This window comes from Mobula birostris, chromosome 2 (genome assembly GCF_030028105.1).
Source record: "Mobula birostris isolate sMobBir1 chromosome 2, sMobBir1.hap1, whole genome shotgun sequence".
In the NCBI taxonomy this organism is placed as follows: domain Eukaryota; kingdom Metazoa; phylum Chordata; class Chondrichthyes; order Myliobatiformes; family Myliobatidae; genus Mobula; species Mobula birostris.
In genome coordinates this window covers 199,859,879-199,878,292 of record NC_092371.1, presented here as the reverse complement: position 1 = coordinate 199,878,292, position 18,414 = coordinate 199,859,879, and the positions used below count along the sequence as shown (strand labels likewise).

At 37.2% G+C, this 18,414-nt stretch overlaps 1 protein-coding gene across 1 annotated transcript in view; it reads right to left on the bottom strand.

The window, feature by feature from the left end:
* Positions 1-1,265: 1,265 nt before the first annotated feature.
* Positions 1,266-18,414, bottom strand: part of atad2b (ATPase family AAA domain containing 2B) — a 206,247-nt gene continuing 189,098 nt past the window's right edge. The window contains exons 25-28 of the mRNA XM_072251307.1: positions 17,013-17,783; positions 12,563-12,681; positions 11,968-12,096; positions 1,266-3,340 (exon numbers count right to left, since the gene is read on the bottom strand). Coding sequence (XP_072107408.1) covers positions 3,299-3,340; positions 11,968-12,096; positions 12,563-12,681; positions 17,013-17,783 — 1,061 coding nt within the window. The 3' untranslated portion in view covers positions 1,266-3,298. The remainder of the gene's footprint in view (positions 3,341-11,967; positions 12,097-12,562; positions 12,682-17,012; positions 17,784-18,414) is intronic.

Below are 18,414 nucleotides of genomic sequence, written 5' to 3'. Positions count from 1 at the left end.
TCAACACAAAGCAATGCTCTTTCTATGGAATCCTTGATTAAACCTAATCAAAAGAGCAAATTCCAAGTTATCAATCTTATTTGTTAAACTTACATTTATAGATAGTATCTAACACTATAAGTACCTGAACATATTCGTACAAGTGCAGAATAAACTGCTGTGGATACTTCACCCTCACCTAATAAAACAAGCAGATTTGTGTGATGTATTCTTGCATCCTTCTTCAGACAGATCTCTACCAGCAAGATCATAATAAGCATATGCAGAAATATATATTGGCACCACAAACAATGTAAATGCATGTTCCAAGCTACCATTAGAATTAAAGCTGAATTTTCTCCAGTCACAAGAATGGAATCAATGCTGAACAGTCAGTTTTTTAAAAATAAAAATACTTTTCATGTTAAGGTCAACTTTATCTTTAGACGCAGAAAGTAGTGTAATTCTAAATTACAAGGTTTATCAATGCACTTAATTTTAACTAAAAGCTAGTTCCCAAGCATTCAGGTTTCATTAAATTGTAAAACAAAGAATACACCGTTGGAAGAACTCAGTGTGCCAGGCAGCATCTATAAAGGCTGATGATTGATGTTTTGAGTCAAGACCTGGTATCCAATTTGTCCAAAAGGCTGCAGGTGCTCAGTCTGAATCCATTAAAGCTCTAATAATCTTATATCTGACTGTTCAGAAATCCCAGTTGTTCAGCAGCTACCTTCCCAGCTGCTGATTTCTTCACTCCCTTCCAAATCATTGAGATGCCAATTCCTGTGTTTACTTGAAACTCAATGAGTTGATTTTCATAATCCTTTGAAACATACTGGGTTCACTGGAAAAAGTATCAAAATATTAATAGGAATACATCCAATATTCCAGCAGGGATCAGGATGCAAAAGCTCCAAGATTATCTTCAATTTCATTCAACAGCAAGGCAGACATAGTCCTTCTCTTTTTCCCTGTATTCTTAAAATTTGGAGAAATCAGGAATTCCCTATTATGCCTACCCAGGTGTTCCGGATAACCATAAATTTACCACAAACAAATAATTTTATAAAGCAGCAAAGAACTGGTCTATCCACAGGTTAACAGATATGATAACTTCTTATATATACTATATGAAAGGGATCTGCAAATCAAGAGGAGGACACAAACTGAATTTTTTTTTCCCCCAAATAGTTAGGAACTACAGAACTATTCTTTCAGATAAGAAAGAAAACAATTCTGATGAATGACCCTGCAACATGCAGTATATTAGGAATTTTATTCTCTGATAGCACAGATACACAGTTCAATAAATCTATGATCAATTAAATGCCATCTGCTGAAGTTTGATTATTAAGTGTCAAAATTCATTCAAAAAAACAGAGGCTGTTGTCATCTTTGGATTACAAAGTCCTTCTACATTATTAGATTTAAATAAAAACAACAAATGTTCTTGCTTCTCACCTTTATTCAAGTATTTCACAGCAGTTGGCTTACAAATTACAGTAAAAGTGTTCAAAATTCCAAAAGTTCAAAATCAAAACATTTAAATAATTTATTATCATTCTAATATGAAATGGAAAGTTATTTTAATACAATGCTCAATAACTATAGAATTCAATATATAGCATAACGTTGCAAAGCTACGCATTTCAAACAAAAATAGACACACCTTTATAGGAAACCAAAACAAGACACCAATGACTAAGAAAATAAATGTACAAATACAACAGCCAATGCTGCTTTTCAAAGGAATTCAAGCTTATATTATGATGAATCCCATGTTCATCTACATAACCTGGCATTCTCATATTCAGTGGAAATGGGATTATGAGACACATGAAATAAAGCAACATGAAAGACAAAAAAAACCCTAATGAAAGGAATTTAGATAAAACAGTGGCAAGGTGGGGGAGTTGAAAAATGTTAATCAATTTTGGTAACTTGAAAAAACATTTCTGGGTTTTATTAAATGCTACCAATGCTGCTACTGGCACAGGACATTAAATTGCAAATGAACTAGAGAACAAACGAATTCATTCAAAAACAGTAAGGACGCAGCAGTTCCTGAGACCTATTCAACCCTTTTTATCAGAAACTTGCTACAAAATTCAGCTATGTTTCTCAACAAATGTACAGTTTGTAATAATTTCCCAAATCTGCTCCATAAAAAATTGCTGCAAGTTTAGTGTAATTTAGATTGTAAAATACCCTCTTGCAATTATATTTTTCAATAAATAGGAAAGGAAAACATCACTATGAAAACATATGTTAATGAATTTATGCGAGTTCCTATTAGTCTTATTAAATTTCTATAAATTTTTATTTCTCTACATTTTAAATAGATAGTCCCAAGCAGTCATTTTATTGAAATTTATTCAAGTCGGGAATTGAAGGCTCAGATGGAAATTCTGAAGAGCACTTTGGATTACTGCAGTTTCTTGAAGCCAAAAATTTGCAAGTTGAGTGAGGACTGCAAAATATCTTATAATCAAGTACCTTAGCTTTAGAAAGTAAACTGTTGCGCGCGCACACACACTTATTACAGTATTCAGTAAACACTGATGGTAACTGGTAAACTGTGTGACTGAAAAAGCTGAGGTAGCTCAACAATATAGCTGCAGTAGTCCAAGATTACTGTTGGTTTGTATTATTATGTTTTGCATATTTTATTAAATGCACCTTAAATTTTGAAGAGGCTGTAGTGGATATTTGGATAGTGAGCTTTATAACACTGGACGTGCAATTGTGTGAAAAAAAATCTGTCACATTCTGTGATTGGAAAGCAAACAAAATGCCAGCTTCAATTTAGGAATAAAGACAACACTATTACAGCGGTCAGTGGCTTGAAAATTCTAAAAATTGCATCCAGTTACTCCAGCTATTTATCATGACGCAAGCTTAAGGGATCAATCCACTACAAAATGAACATTCAAATTCCAAAAACCATCAATAAAAAGCAAATCTTAAGCTAAATATTGTCAAAAAATCAATAAAATAGTTGAATCACTCCATCCAGTTTCTTAAATTAAGAAGTTTCTGCTTCACTGATGGCAAATCAATGTTGGGAGAAAAACAATGTGAACCACTTTTATATTTTATAGCACCAGACTGTGCAACAGTGATGGCAAGTGGTTTTACTCTGAAATCTCAATGAAGTCCAGTTTGGTTCTGTAGGCTAGTCTGCTCCAGGTACCTGAGACAATAGCACCAATTCACAAAAAAAGATTAAGACCAAGGCTCTGAATGTTGCTGAATGGCTCAGAAGACTGCTTCTTTGCAAGCAGTTTATGTGATGAACCTGTTCCTCTTCAAAGGTTCACAGGAATGTATGAAAGGTCTTTAATAGATTCTCCATTTCCTAAATCAATCAAAACAAAAAAAAATAACAGTAAACAGCTTTCAAATTACACAACAGCCATACCAAGACAATGCTTGATCTGGCAAAGAATCATTGAAATGAGCACAAATTAAGGAGGAAACATTCATCCTTTCCAATTAAAAAAAACAAATTCCACTGTTTAAGAGAACAATGATGAAGAAATTTATCTTTAAAAAAACACTGATGTTAACCACTAGAATCACTTCCTTCTTTCCATACCAGAATTAACATAGAATTATTCCACTTTAAATTCCTTTTTACCCTTTCCTGTTAATTTTTCAATTCTTAAATCCCATTGGTTAAAGTAATACACTGACATTCACTGACATTCCCAGAAGTGCTGTATCCATTTGTGCACCATTATTAGCATGGTCTTTCTGCAACTCACTGCACAAAAAACTTTTGAATTGAAAAGGTGTAGGAGTTATTAAATGAGAAATTACTGGGAATATTCAATAAGTCAGGCAGTACCTCATGCAGAAACAATAAAAAAACTATTTCAATAGAATAAATGGCCTGAAACTTTAATTCGATCACTCTACAAAGATGTTGCCCAACATGCTGAGTACTTTCAACATTTTCCATTTTACTTTCAGAAATCCAGCATCTGCTGTATTCTATTTTCCGTGCAGAAATGAATCTAAGATTTCATTAGAAGCCTTGCTATACTGGTTCAAACCCAGACTATTGCAAGTTTGACCTCATCCTATCTCAGTGTATTTAAGTATACATCATGTGGAGATTGTTATGTGACATCCATTCTTTCCCTGAGGACTTGGAAAATTGGAAACTGTCTTTTACTCAGAAAAATGAAACAGACCCTGCACATGGTATGAATTTGATTTCTAAAGCCAGCAATATTCTTTTCACACATGAAGGCTTTCTCTTGCCAAGATAATAACAATGAACTTTCATGTCCATATTTTAAAATTCCTCGCCAAAAATACTGGGACTAAAAATGGGAAACTACTGATGATCTTCTACAGAGATTTGTTCAGATCAGTATAGCAACAATGAGGTACAAAGTCACATAAACAGAAAAAAATAATCTAATTCAAATTGCAGAATTCACTCACCAAAGGAAAACTACAATAAACTGGTAATCTTACTCTAACGTACTCGCAATATTTGATGTTGGCGGAATCAACACTTTGAAATAGAGTCTGACTTGACAATAGAACTATGAAGCAAGTTTCTCCTACACAGGACACACACAATGCTGGAGGAATTCAGTAGGTCGGGAAGTATATATGGAGGGAAATAAATAGTCCATATCACTGGGCTGAGACCCATCATCAGGACTGAAAAGGAAGGAGTCAGAAGCCAGAATAAGACAGAAAGAGGAAGGAGAATACAAGCTGGCAGCAGGTAGGTGAGAGGTAAGGTGAGTAGGTGGGGTGAAGGGATGAAAGGGAATTAAATGAGAAGCTGGGAGATAAAAGGCTGAAGGAGGAGGAATTGAATAGGAGAGTAGACCATGGAATAAAGGAGGAGGTAAGGAACTAGAAATCTGGAGTGAAAAGCTGACTCCCCTGTCCCAACAAAAGCCACAATGATAACAGCCACCCATCTTAAGTATTAGATTAATGAGTCAAATTTCCACCACCTGGCATTACAAAATTTGGATTGAAAACAACATCCTGACACTGTCCTTTACTACTCTGAATGGTCAATGATTGATTCGCTGATGTGGTTCAATCGTCACTTAACATGAACAGGCTTGTTATTAAACTTGAGAAAATCAATAAAACTGTACGCGAAAAAAACCCAGATAAATGTAATTATCTGCAAACAGGATATCAGAGTTTAAATTTCAACCAAGGAACACAACCCCTTAATTGAATGAAGGGTAAGAGGTATGTTGTTAAATAATCCTTAAAGGTTTTGTTTTCAAAACCTCAAAAGCAAACAAATACCCTGACATTCAAGTGCACATTATGAGTTAATTCAAAGATCAAATAACAAAGTTTATCCTTCTCATAGCTTTAATATATTCATACTGTTACGTAATCCAAATAATCAAGTTAACCACAGACTTATAAATGCACTTTCTTTCTTACTGGACAGTGGTCCTGATTATAGGAAGGAACACTTAGAATATTGTTTTTAAGGTTAATTTATAACTGCTGCATTATTGTAGTGATTTTGCTTCACATCAACTCAACAGATTAGTTTGAATCCAAGAGAAGGGCCTGCGTCAAAATTGCCTTTCCTCATTTCTATCTTATCAGAACTGAAAAGGCAGCAATTTGGCCCGTTTGATCCATCACAACTTCCACAGAACAATCCCATTAATACAGTTGCCATTTCCATTTACCCCTGCAAATTACTTGCTCTCTCATGTCCATCAATTCCCTTTGATTCTTTTGCCAATAGGGTTGTGGTGATGGGAAATTTTAACTTTCCTAATATTGATTGGCATCTCCTTAGCACAAGTAGTTTAGAAGGGGTGGAGTTTGTTAAGTGCGTTTAGGAAGGTTTCCTGACGGAATATATAGATAAGCCAACTAGAGGAGAGGCTGTACTTGATCTGGTATTGGGAAATGAATCTGGTCAGATATCAGATCTCTCGGTGGGAGAGCATTTCGGAGGTAGTCATCACAACTATCTCCTTCACCATAGCGCTGGAGAGGGAAAGGTGCAAACAATTTGGGAAAACACTTAACTGGGGTAGGGGAAATATAATGCTATTAGGCAAGAACTTTGGAGCATAAATTGGAAGCAGATGTTCTCAGGGAAATGCACGGCAGAAATGCTAAGGGAACACTCGCATGGAGTTCTGCATAGGTATGTTCCACTGAAGTAGGGAAAGGATGGGAGAGTTAAGGAACCATGGTGTACAAAGCATGTAGAAAATCTAGTTAAGAAGAAAAGCTTATGAAAGGTTCAAGAAACTAGGTACTGTTAGAGCTCCAGAAAATTACACGGTTGCGAGGAAGGAGCTTAAGAATGGAATTAGGAGAGCTAGAAGGGGCCACGAGAAGGCCTTGGTGAGCAGGACTTTAAGGAACACCCCAAGACGTTCTACAAGTATGTGAAGAGCAAGAGAATGAGCCGTGTGAGAACAGGACCAATCAGGTGCCACAGTGGAAACGTGTGCATGGTGTCAGAGGAGATAGCAGAGGTACTTAATGAATATTTTGTTTCAGTATTCACCAGGGAGAAAGACCTTAGCAATTGTGCGGATGACTTACATCAGACTGAAATGCTTCATATAGACATTAAGAAAGAGGATGTGCTGGACATTTTGAAAAGCATTTAGTTGGATAAGTCACCGGGACCGGATGAGATATACACCAGGCTACCATGGGAAGCGAGGGAGGAGTTTGCTGAGCCTCTTGAGATGATCTTTGCATCATCAATAGGGACAAGAGAAGTACCAGAGAATTGGAGGGTTGCAAATATTCTTCCCTTGTTCAAGAAAGGGCGTAGAGATAACCCAGGAAATTATAGACCAGTGAGTCTGACTTCAGTAGTGGGCAAGTTGTTGGAGAAGATACTGAGAGGCAGGATTTATGAGCATTTGGAGAGACATAATCTGATTAGGGATAGTCAGCATGGCTTTGTCAAGGGCAGGTCACGCCTTACGAGCCTGATTGAATTTGTTGAGGATGTAATAAAACACATTAATGAAGGTAGAGCAGTGAATGCAGTGTATATGGATTTCAGTAAGGCATTTGATAAGGTTCCTTCAGAAAGTCAGGAGGCATGGGATCCAAGGAGACCTTGCTTTGTGGATCCAGAATTGGCTTGCCCACAAAAGGCAAAGGGTGGTTGTAGATGGTTTGTATTCTGCATGGAGGTCGGTGACCAGTGGTGTTCCACAGGGATCTGTTCTGGGAACCCTCCTCTTTGTGATTTTTATAAATGACCTGAATGAAGAAGTAGGAGGGTGCTTTAGTAAGTTTGCTAGTGACACAAAGGTTGGAGGTGTTGTGGATAGTCTGGAGGGTTGTCAGAGGTTACAGTGGGACATCGATAGGATGCAGAACTGGGCTGAGAAGTGGCAGATGGAGTTCAACCCAGATAAATGTGAAGAAGCTCATTTTAGTAGGTCCAATTTGAGGACAGAATATAATATAAATGGTAAGAGTCCAGGCAATGTGGAAGATCTGAGAGATCTTAGGGTCCGTGCTGCGCAGGTTGACAGTATTGTTAAGAAGGCGTATGGTGTGTTGGCATTCATCAACCATGGGATTGGGTTCAAGAGCCGTGAGGTAACATTACAGCTATACAAGACCTTGGTCAGATGCCACTTGCTAGAGTACTGTGTTCAGTTCTGGTCGTCTCACTAAAGGAAGGATGTGGATACTACAGAGAGAGTGCAGAGGAGATTTACAAGGATGTTGCCTGGATTGGAGGGCATACCATGTGAGAATAGGTTGAGCGTACTTGACCTTTTCTCCTTGGAGCGACAAAGAATGAGAGGTGACCTGATAAGAGATGTATAAGATGATGAGGGGCATTGATCGTGTGGATAGCCAGAGGCTTTTTCCCCAGGGCTGAAATGGCTAACACAAGGGGGCACAGTTTTAAAGATGCTTGGAAATAGGTGCCGAGGGGATGTCAGGGGTAAGTTTTCACACAGAAAGTGGTGGGTGCGTGGAATGTACTGCCAGTGGCGGTGGTGGAAATGGATATAATAGGGTCTTCTAAGAGCCTATTACATGGAGCTTAGAAAATTAGAGAGCCAAGTGCTAGGGAAATTCTAGGCAGTCTCTAAGGTAGGTTACATGGTCGGCACAACACTGTGGGCTGAATGGTCTGTAATGTGCTGTAAATTTCTATGTTCTTACTGCAGCCAGTTAATCTTCCAGCTAACAGGACATGGAGAGAAACCAGAATACACAAAAAATTTGCTTATGGTGCAAAAATGAAAAATTTCTACTAATAGTATCAAAATTGCCTGGAGCTGCCACTGTATATCATATATTTCAATATTTGTAAAATTAAGATTCCATCTTTATAACCCATTACCAAATGATTTTTATTAGCTATCCACTTGAAAAGGACAACAAAACAACATCTGTATCATCTAAGTATATGTACCCACAATGGCAAGCTCAGAGGAAGAAATTGATGCCTTCTACCACTCCCTGGACAAAGCACTAGAAGAATGGAAATCACAAGAAGCCATCATAGTCATGGGCGACTTCAATGCAAAAGTTGGTGAGGGAAGAGAAGACCATATTGTTGGAGACCAGGGATTGGGAAAAAGAAATGAAAGAGGAGAAAAGCTTATAACAAGGTGTAAAACAAACAATCAGATAATCACCAACACTTGGTTTAAACAACATCCAAGAAAGAAATGGATATGGAGAAGCCCAGATGGGAACAACTAAAATCAAATCCACTACATAACAATCAATAACAGATTCAAAAACTCGATAACTCAATCTAAAAGCTACCCTGGAGCAGACTGTGGAAGCGACCACATACCAGTCATTTGCAAGATGAAAAAATTAAAGAAACCAAAAAGATCAGAACCACTGGATTATCAACAACTACAAAACAACCCTCATCTGAAAACAGAATACACAATCAGGTGAAAAACTGTTTTCAATTGCTGCAGGATGAAGGCGGCAAATCTTCCTGAGACGTAATGAAGGAATCCATGGTTGTAGCTGCAAAAGAAACCATCCCACGAAAAGAACGGAAAATAAGAAATGGTAACTGAAGATATAGTACAATTGATGCAACAAAAACAAGACCATGAAACTAAGAGACAGCGAAGAATACAAACAACTTGATAACAATAAAAAGAAAATGCAGAGAAGCTAAAGACAGATGGCTAAATGAGAAATGCTCAGAGATAGAAATGCTACAAACCCATAACCCTGGAACAAAGTTGATGCACAATAAGATTAAAGAACTAATGGGGAAATTACCTTGCTCAGCAAGTGGACGCATCAAGGCAAAAGATGGCAGCTTAATTATGAACAAAGAGGAAATCCTAAACAGATGGACAGAATATATAAAAGAACTTTTTGAAGACCAAAGAGGAGAAAAACCGAATATAAAGAAGAATCTTGAAGAACCTAGCATTCTAAAATCAGAAATTCGAGCAGCCGTAAATAAAACAAAATGTAACAGAGCAACTGGTCTAGACAACATCGCCGTTGAAATGATACTGGCATTAGAAGATTTTGGAATAGAGAAAATATCAGAAATAGCAAATGAAATCTATGATTATGGGGAGATACCTGATGATTTAAGTAAATCAGTGTTCATCCCACTTCCAAAGAAAAAGGGAGCAACAGAATGTGAGTTACATCATACAATAAGCCTGATGAGCCACGTGGCAAACATTATTCTGATTAATCATGATGAGAGCAAGACATTGTATAAAACCAGAAATCAGTAAAAATGCGGCTTTGGAAAAACACTGGAACCAGAAATGCAATTTTCATGCTACGGATGATCTGTGAACAAGCCATCCAGGTACAAAAAGACATCTACCTATGTTTCCTTGACTATACAAGAGCTTTTGACACTGTCAGACAGCAAGATCTTCTGGAAATGCTTCAAGATCTTGACACAGATGGAGAAGATATACGTTTCTTAAGAAACTTATACTGGGACCAGACAGCATCCATCAGAATAGAAGGAGAAGTGAGTATGTGAATGTCATGAGAGGAGTCAGGCAAGGTTGTGTCTTTTCACCAGACTTATTCAACCTGTATAGTGAAAATATCTTGGGATGTATCAAAGACATCAAAGAATTCACAACTGGAGGCCATAATATAAGTAACATCAGATATGCTGATGACATCGTACTAATAGCTGACTCAGAAACAAAACTTTAAGAACTACTCACTATAGTGGCAGCAGAAAGTAATCGCAGAGGCCTCTCAATCAACACCAAGAAGACAGAAAGCATGGTCACCTCCAGAAAGACAAACATCCCACAATGTGTGATCAAGATCGGAAATACAAACATCAAACAAGTCAACAAATTCAAATATCTTAGCAGCCTAATAACAAGTAATGGCAGGGGCGACACATATCAAATACAGAATAGCAATGGCGAAAGAAGCTTTCCAAAAAATGAAGACCATATTAACAGACAGAAAGATGAGCACGCACACTAAAAACAGAATACTGCAGTGCTACATTTATTCTATCCTGAATTATGGAAGTGAATGCTGAACCATTTCTCCAGCAATGGAAAAGAGACTAGAAGAGCTGAGTTATGGTTCTACTGGAGAATGTTAAAAATATCATGGACCACACACACACACACACATCAAATGAAGAAGTTCTCAGAAGAGCCCAAGCAGTTCGATCACTCACACCAACAATAAGAGAAAGACAACTCAGATTCCTAGGACACATCATGCAGAAAGATGAACTAGAAAAATTCATACTCTCTGGAAAGATTCAGGGGAGTAAACCTAGAGGAAGACCTCGGCTTATGTACATTAAAAGCATAGCCAGGTGGCTACACATTGTGGAAACGGAAATCATCCAAAAGACGAAGGATAGATTTATATGGAAAACCATGGTCACCAAAGTCCGCATCGGATGTGGGACCAAGACAGACAGATCCACTTGAAAATCTCATATTTATGTCAACATTGGTTCTGCTTAACTATCTTGTCTCATACTTCACCTGTAATCTTCATCCTAAAACACCAGGATTGAAACCTTCAAAAGCATCCCCAAAATTCATGATGCTATCTGCTACAAAGTTCTGCCTTTCCCATTACCATCAAAAGCTATTTTTTCCTCTTACACAGATAAATATTGCAAAATATTTATGAAGTGCGAAGTTTTCATTACAATTTTTAAATAATTGTAATAAATACTTCTTGATAAACAGTGGAACTATTTTAGGTACGCAAGATTCCTAATTTTCCTAAATTAAGGTATTAGTTTTCTTAGAAGTTCCTTAACATTGCAGGAATAGTTATTGCCAAACTATATTGTAACATACTGCAGATAAACTCTTTTGCGTCATTGAATTGAACTTTATTTACACGTGGCCAAAACTCATCAACCAACAAAGAAAGTTCCTCTCCCTTGACAGTATATACAGTAAGCTTAAATACTTTTTCAATGCAATGGCCTTCTTCCATTAACCGACTTACTGCTTTATAAGATATTCCAAACTGTGCATTATTCCAAGTTAAAACCCCAAGAAAAAATAATGGTTCTGCGAGATATACATGTACAGTAGTTGTAACTGAAATAAAATTACCAACAATTAAAATGTCAGAAATCTTTACACTCAGAAGTTATGTTTGTTAAAAGAAGAAACTTTTTAAAGAAAATACAGATCATTTACAGTACAAAGAAATTGAACGTCCAAATGTATTGTAATCCAGTTCATTAGGTTTGAAACATATGAGGCTTATCAGGTAATTAGTAATCTTAAAACTAATACTGATTCAAAAACAACATAATTGATATTTTTTAGCATTACGAAGGTCAGACAGGATTTGTGAACTGATGATGCATCATCTCAAAAAAAATGCTAATTTTTTCCACAGATGCTGCCTCAGTGACTGAGAAAACCAGCATCACTTTTAAAAGACGCAAGACTATTATTCTCTTAACTGTGAATTATTTGCCACTGAGCAAATATTAGATAAGTCAATGCTTACCTCAAGTAACTGAGTTTTGTCATACTCCTTGCGATGATGATAGATACATTGACTAAGCAAAGAATAAAGCTTTTCAAGTTGATCAACTGTGAAGTTATTGCTCATCTTAGTGGACAATTGGAGAATATGCTACAAAAGATGGAAATTCTTATTAATATCAACTGTGTGTATAGATATGTAAATTGTTCGTAAATAATATTGCTGGTGAATATTATTCCAATGTCTATTGGATATCCCATTCAAGGACTACCCTTAATATGTGAAGGAAACCACCAATTAAAACTCCTTAGGAGCACACACAAAATGCTGGAGAAATGCAGCAGGTCAGGCAGCATCTATGGAAATGAATAAACAATCAACGTTTCGCGCCAAGACCCTTCTTCAAAACCATTTTGTGTGTGGTGCTTTGGATTTCCAGCATCTGCAGACTTTCTTATGTTTATGAATCAATATGTCTTTTCCAATTGACTTTTATGACTTTAACATAAAAAATCTTAAGTTCTTTAAAAATTCAAACTTAAAATGAGTTCAGCTTTGACTTTCAGATTTACAGCATTCTCATTATGTCGTTTTCAGGTGCCAGTCAGCTATGTACCTTCAATCGTGCATGGTCCACAATTACTGGAGGGATGGGTTCAGGTACGTCCTGCTCCATGTGGACCACTGTCTTCTGTTCCCCATGTTCTGGATGACTGGATTTCATCTTGCCCAAAACTAAAGGAGATTTTCAGTAAATTTCCTTCATTCACAATAACCAGACAGAAACTATCATATAACTTTGCACCTTAATTTCCAAAACTTCAATAGTGAGAAATTTCAAAATTATTAAAATTAAATCACTTTTTTCACAAGGCAGCTAAGATACACACAGGTTATATATATTCTGGAAATTTTTATTTAAATCACTTAACCTGATTATCAATTGAGTAAGATGGTCACAACCGCCTAGAAAAATTTTAACAGATTTTCAAAAAGCTGCATTTCAAATGGACAATAAAAGATCTGCACCTCCATAGCATCCTTCATTACCTCAGGACATCATAAAGCAAACGTTATTCTGACATTACTTAGTTGTAAAATTTCCCCAACCCCAAAAAAATCTCAAGAAGCAGAATAACTGGTATTTTATAATTGATTTCTGTTCAGCTAGTCATTTAAAAAATTGAAATGAAAATGAGCCGCCTTATAGGAATACATCCCTACCCTTTTAGCATTACACTTTTGCAAAGGCCCTAATTTGCTGGAAAAATAGCAGTAAGTTCACAGCACACACGATTATTAGTACATTTGAAAATTTGTCTGAGAAATATGGCAAAATATACAAATCACCATGAATCACTGAACAATATGGTGCTAGTCTAATGACAACAGTAGAACAGTAACCATCTTCAAATAAAACTGGAGTTTCAATCCTGCAGGAAATACATAGATTTTAACATTTAACATGTTGACAGTTGAGCTTGGAACAATAAAATAAATTTCTGTTTGCAATCTGAAAACTTATGGAGAAGCAACTCCTATTCACTCTACAGTAGCACCTTAAAGCAAAAGAATAACTAAATGCAAACTGCAATCCACTTCTTCAAAGACATAACCCATTAACAGTCTTTTGGTTTTCAATTGCGATGTTCAAAATTGATTGGACTCTTACCTATGAAATATCCATGGACTGCTAAAACTTTCTTTGCAAGGGGAAATCTCTGACCTCTGAACAGCCAGTCATTATTGTATTTTATTAAAAATCCCAACCAGACCGTAGAATATCCTTTCAATCATATAACAAAGAGCTACTGTCCGGTTAAGTTTGTCATTAAAGATGATATGCACATTTAAGCAGATATCACAAGGAGAAACAGTGAGGCAGAATTTCCAAAATACCACTAGATGATGTTCCTGTAACTATCCTCATTTATAGACATTTCTTCTTGGATGTTCAGTGAGTGCCTATTCAAGCTCATTTGATTATCTTTTGATCTGCCACCGATGAATCTTAAGCGGCTCCATAGTGACACCAAGCACTCCACAGACTTCAGTGTCCCAGTTCAAACTCCTCACTGTTTCATCTGCCAATTCTTTAAATACAGACAGTGCTGACAAAGTTAGCCTCTGTATACATTTACCCTTGGAACATGTAAGAGTCTATTTTCATGGTAACCAGTCACCAGTTTGGACCACCTTCATCTTCTGACAACAGTTAAGTGGTGCAAATGTACCAAATTGAAATGCATCTGCCCAGTCAGCTGTCATAGCAGCAAAATCTCATCTCCCAGGTTATGTGACAGAAATATAAGGAAACACTTAAGTTTTTTTTCCCGTAATGGAAAGACCTAATGCCCATTTTACGAACAAAAGTATCAAATTCAACTGGACTTTGAGCTCAGCCACCTTCTGATTGATGATGGACTAAAATCCAAATTCTAAGACAACAAAACAGAACATTGGGACCAAACTCTAAAGCATAAACAAATCCACAGAATTTCTACAAAATCTTTGAATGTTGTTAATCTCCAGCATTACCAAGGGTGGGTAAGAGTGAAAGAGAGGCAAAGTGAATGCAAGAGGAGGGGTGGAGGGAAGTCAACACAAGCAGCTTGCTGTGAGGGGCATACCACTGAAAAATTCTGCTGTTTTGCTGGTCAAAACAAGATCTGTCCCAGTGTTAGTCATCTGTGGCAGTGGTATTGGATGTTAGAAATTACAACTTACATTCCCTCAACTGTATCAACTAAATACTATTTCAGATCATCACTGTGTGGTCATAACAAACCTATGCCTTCAGGAGAACTCATCAGGTAAAGTGACAGCTTATTAAACGGTAATTTATTACTTCTCGTATCTCAGTTCTAGCAACATCAGTAATTGGCTTGTGGACTTCATAAAAACAATGAATTTTTCCCTTTTTTTATTCATTAAAAGAAGAAAACTGACAACAAACAGAAGGAGATTGCCCTCAATGTATGTTTTAAATCTTAATAACAGCAGAATGTCCTTTGCCTGACAGCACTCAGGAAGAAAGTGTCCATTCTAATCCACAGCAAGGATTCATCCATTGAAAAAAACTACACTGAAAACTTAAGTGTTAACGCAAAGGGCAGTTACAAAACTCCTAAAGAGGCAAAATTAGAAAATTCAAAATACTAAAACAGTTAACTTAAGGAAACTACAAAGGGTCTAGAATTAACTCAACTCTGCAATTCATTTTATGCATTATAACTGTTGATAACCCAAGCACAAATCTTAAACTAAAGGAGCTGCAAATTTTAAATTGATTGTAGTAACTTCAGAACATGACTTTAATAATATTGTTCTTAGCCATGTATTATAAAGCTTTGCAATAATCACATTAATTTTATAATTTGAGTGAACAGCACTGTTTCCTTGCTATTTTACTTTTGAAGCAGTCAAATTAGTACTTTTCTATTTAGACATTAGAACTTTATTTTCCCCATTCAGTTAGTACTCCTTGATCCTGTACATTGCGTTTAATTTATGACATAAAGATCAAGGTCATACATATGTCCTCAAATCTGTCTCAATTCCAAACTCCAGTACCTTCTAGTTCTCACAAAAGAGCAACAAATGGTACCCACTCATTATGAGTACTATTATAATGAGCAGTAGATTTTCTTACTTGATCATTAAATTCTGATCACACAGATGAAAATAGCTTTAAGTCAGCTTCCTATCCATTATCCCATTTTTCTATTAATTACTTTGTTAATTTACTATACTGGATGTGGGGGTAGAAAGGTGGGTTGGCAAGTTTGCAGACAACACAAAGGTTGGTGGTGTTGTAGATCGTGTAGAGGATTATGAGACATTGATAGGATGCAGAAGTGGGCTGAGAAGTGGCAGATGGAGTTCAACCCAGAGTAGTGTGAGGTGGTACACTTTGGAAGGACAAACTCCAAGGCAGAGTACAAAGTAAATGGCAGGATACTCGGTATTTGGAGGAGCAGAGGGATTTGGGGGTACATGTCCACAGATCCCTGAAAGTTGCCTCACGGGTGGATAGGGTAGTTAAGAAAGCTTATGGGGTAACACACATTAAAGTTGCTGGTGAACGCAGCAGGCCAGGCAGCATCTCTAGGAAGAGGTGCAGTCGATGTTTCAGGCCGAGACCCTTCGTCAGGAGGGTCTCGGCCTGAAACGTCGACTGCACCTCTTTCTAGAGATGCTGCCTGGCCTGCTGCATTCACCAGCAACTTTTATGTGTGTTGCTTGAATTTCCAGCATCTGCAGAATTCCTGTTGTTAAAGCTTATGGGGTGTTAGCTTTCATAAGTCGAGGGATAGAGTTTAAGAGTCGCGAGGTAATGATGCAGCTCTATAAAACTCTGGTTAGGACACACTTGGAGTACTGTGTCCAGTTCTGGTCGCCTCACTATAGGAAGGATACGGAAGCATTGGAAAGGGTACAGAGGAGATTTACCAGGATGCTGCCTGGTTTAGAGAGTATGCATTATGATCAGAGATTAAGGGAGCTAGGGCTTTACTCTTTGGAGAGGAGGAGGATGAGAGGAGACATGATAGAGGTGTGTAAGATAATAAGAGGAATAGATAGAGTGGATAGCCAGCGCCTCTTCCCCAGGGCACCACTGCTCAATACAAGAGGACATGGCTTTAAGGTAAGGGGTGGGAAGTTCAAGGGGGATATTACAGGAAGGTTTTTTCTACTCAGAGAGTGGTTGGTGTGTGGAATGCACTGCCTGAGTCAGTGGTGGAGGCAGATACACTAGTGAAGTTTAATAGACTACTAGACAGGTATATGGAGGAATTTAAGGTGGGGGCTTACATGGGAGGCAGTGTTTCAGGGTCGGCACAACATTGTGGGCCGAAGGGCCTGTACTGTGCTGTACTTTTCTATGTTCTATGTATTGGGCTACAATGACAGCTTCATACCAACTAATCTCAAAAACATGTGGCACAGATTTATTTTACCTCTGCAACTGTAAAAGTGAATTTACAGAATGACATATTACAGTGACTTCACTTAATCAAATAAGTACTACATTAAAAGAACCTTAAGCAAATAAATAATATTACCATCTTTTTCGGGTCCTAATGCTTTAAGATCAACATCTCTATTCTGAGCACACTTTGTTGCCATGGCTGCCTGTGTTGTACCCATTACAGTTTGTGAGCCATCTTCAATTAGTTGCTTTTTGTCATCTTCTCTTACTGATAACTTTGAGTTTGGCACAAGTTGAGTCATTAACTCCTTGGTGAGTTCAAGCTCCTTTCCAGGCTCATGTTTCGCAACAGACAAATCAATGTCAGGTGCAGGATTAGCAGGTGTACATGTCCTGTGACCTAAACATTCTTGAACAGGTTCACTTTCAGCACTTGCCATAGATTCATCACTCCATGTGCACTCATTTGGTACTGTCCCTTTTCCATTAGTGCAGGCATCATTAGGTACACATTGTTCTCCTGGGGCAGCATTGGTCTTCCTTACAGAAAACTCATTATTACCATCTAGTTGAAAGCTTACTGACCCATCTTTCATTGGGGATTTGAGATCACTACTCCTTTTTTCCACTGTACCATTTTCAAGTTTATTTTCCACCTGGCCAACATCCATGATATCACATGATGATTCATCATTGGTCAAAGAGAGATCTCCATTCTCATGATAATCTGTACTAACTTCCAGTTCTCCATTCTCTGCGAGCTCACTTTCTTCACCTTGGTCACCATCACGTTCATCATGTTTAATGTCATCATCTTCTTTCTTGAGGTGGCTCACTTTTTTTGGCTTTCTAATAATACCACGACCCCACTTAGAACGACGACGTGGTTTCCTTTTAATGTGAACTGTTGAGAAACACACGACAGAAATTAATATTGTTTAAGAATAAAACAAAACTTACAGCAATTCATATTGGTTTTTCAATGATCTGGTGATAAGTATTTCACTTACTAATGCTTTCAATACTTATCCATGATAGGCCCCACCATGCAAAACCACAATTTGTAATTCTCAATAGGTTTTCTTCAAGATTGTTATATCCCATTGCTTAGTGGATTAATTTTGGCTAATCAATGCCAGGTTACCCTCTCAACTGAGATCAAAGCTTTAAATATTATTCTGAGCTCTTTAGTCCCGATAAGATGTAAAAACTTGGAGGTCAACTATAATATTAAAAATGAGAGTTCCAGTCTCAATGCACATTTGCAAGGTGCCCAATTAATTTGATTTCCTAAGACCTTCTCAAGATTGTCCCAGGAATCCAATAACATTAAGTAAAGATACAGTAGCTGCCAAAAAATAAGCATCAACAAATACTTGATACTTAAGTATCAATAGAAGAGTTCTTAATCTACTGTGAAGTTGCAAGAAAGTTTATGAACCCTTTGTAATTACATGGTTTATTGCATTAATTACTCATAAAATGTGGTCTGAGTTATCTAAGTCATGATAAAAGACAAACACAATCTGCCTAAA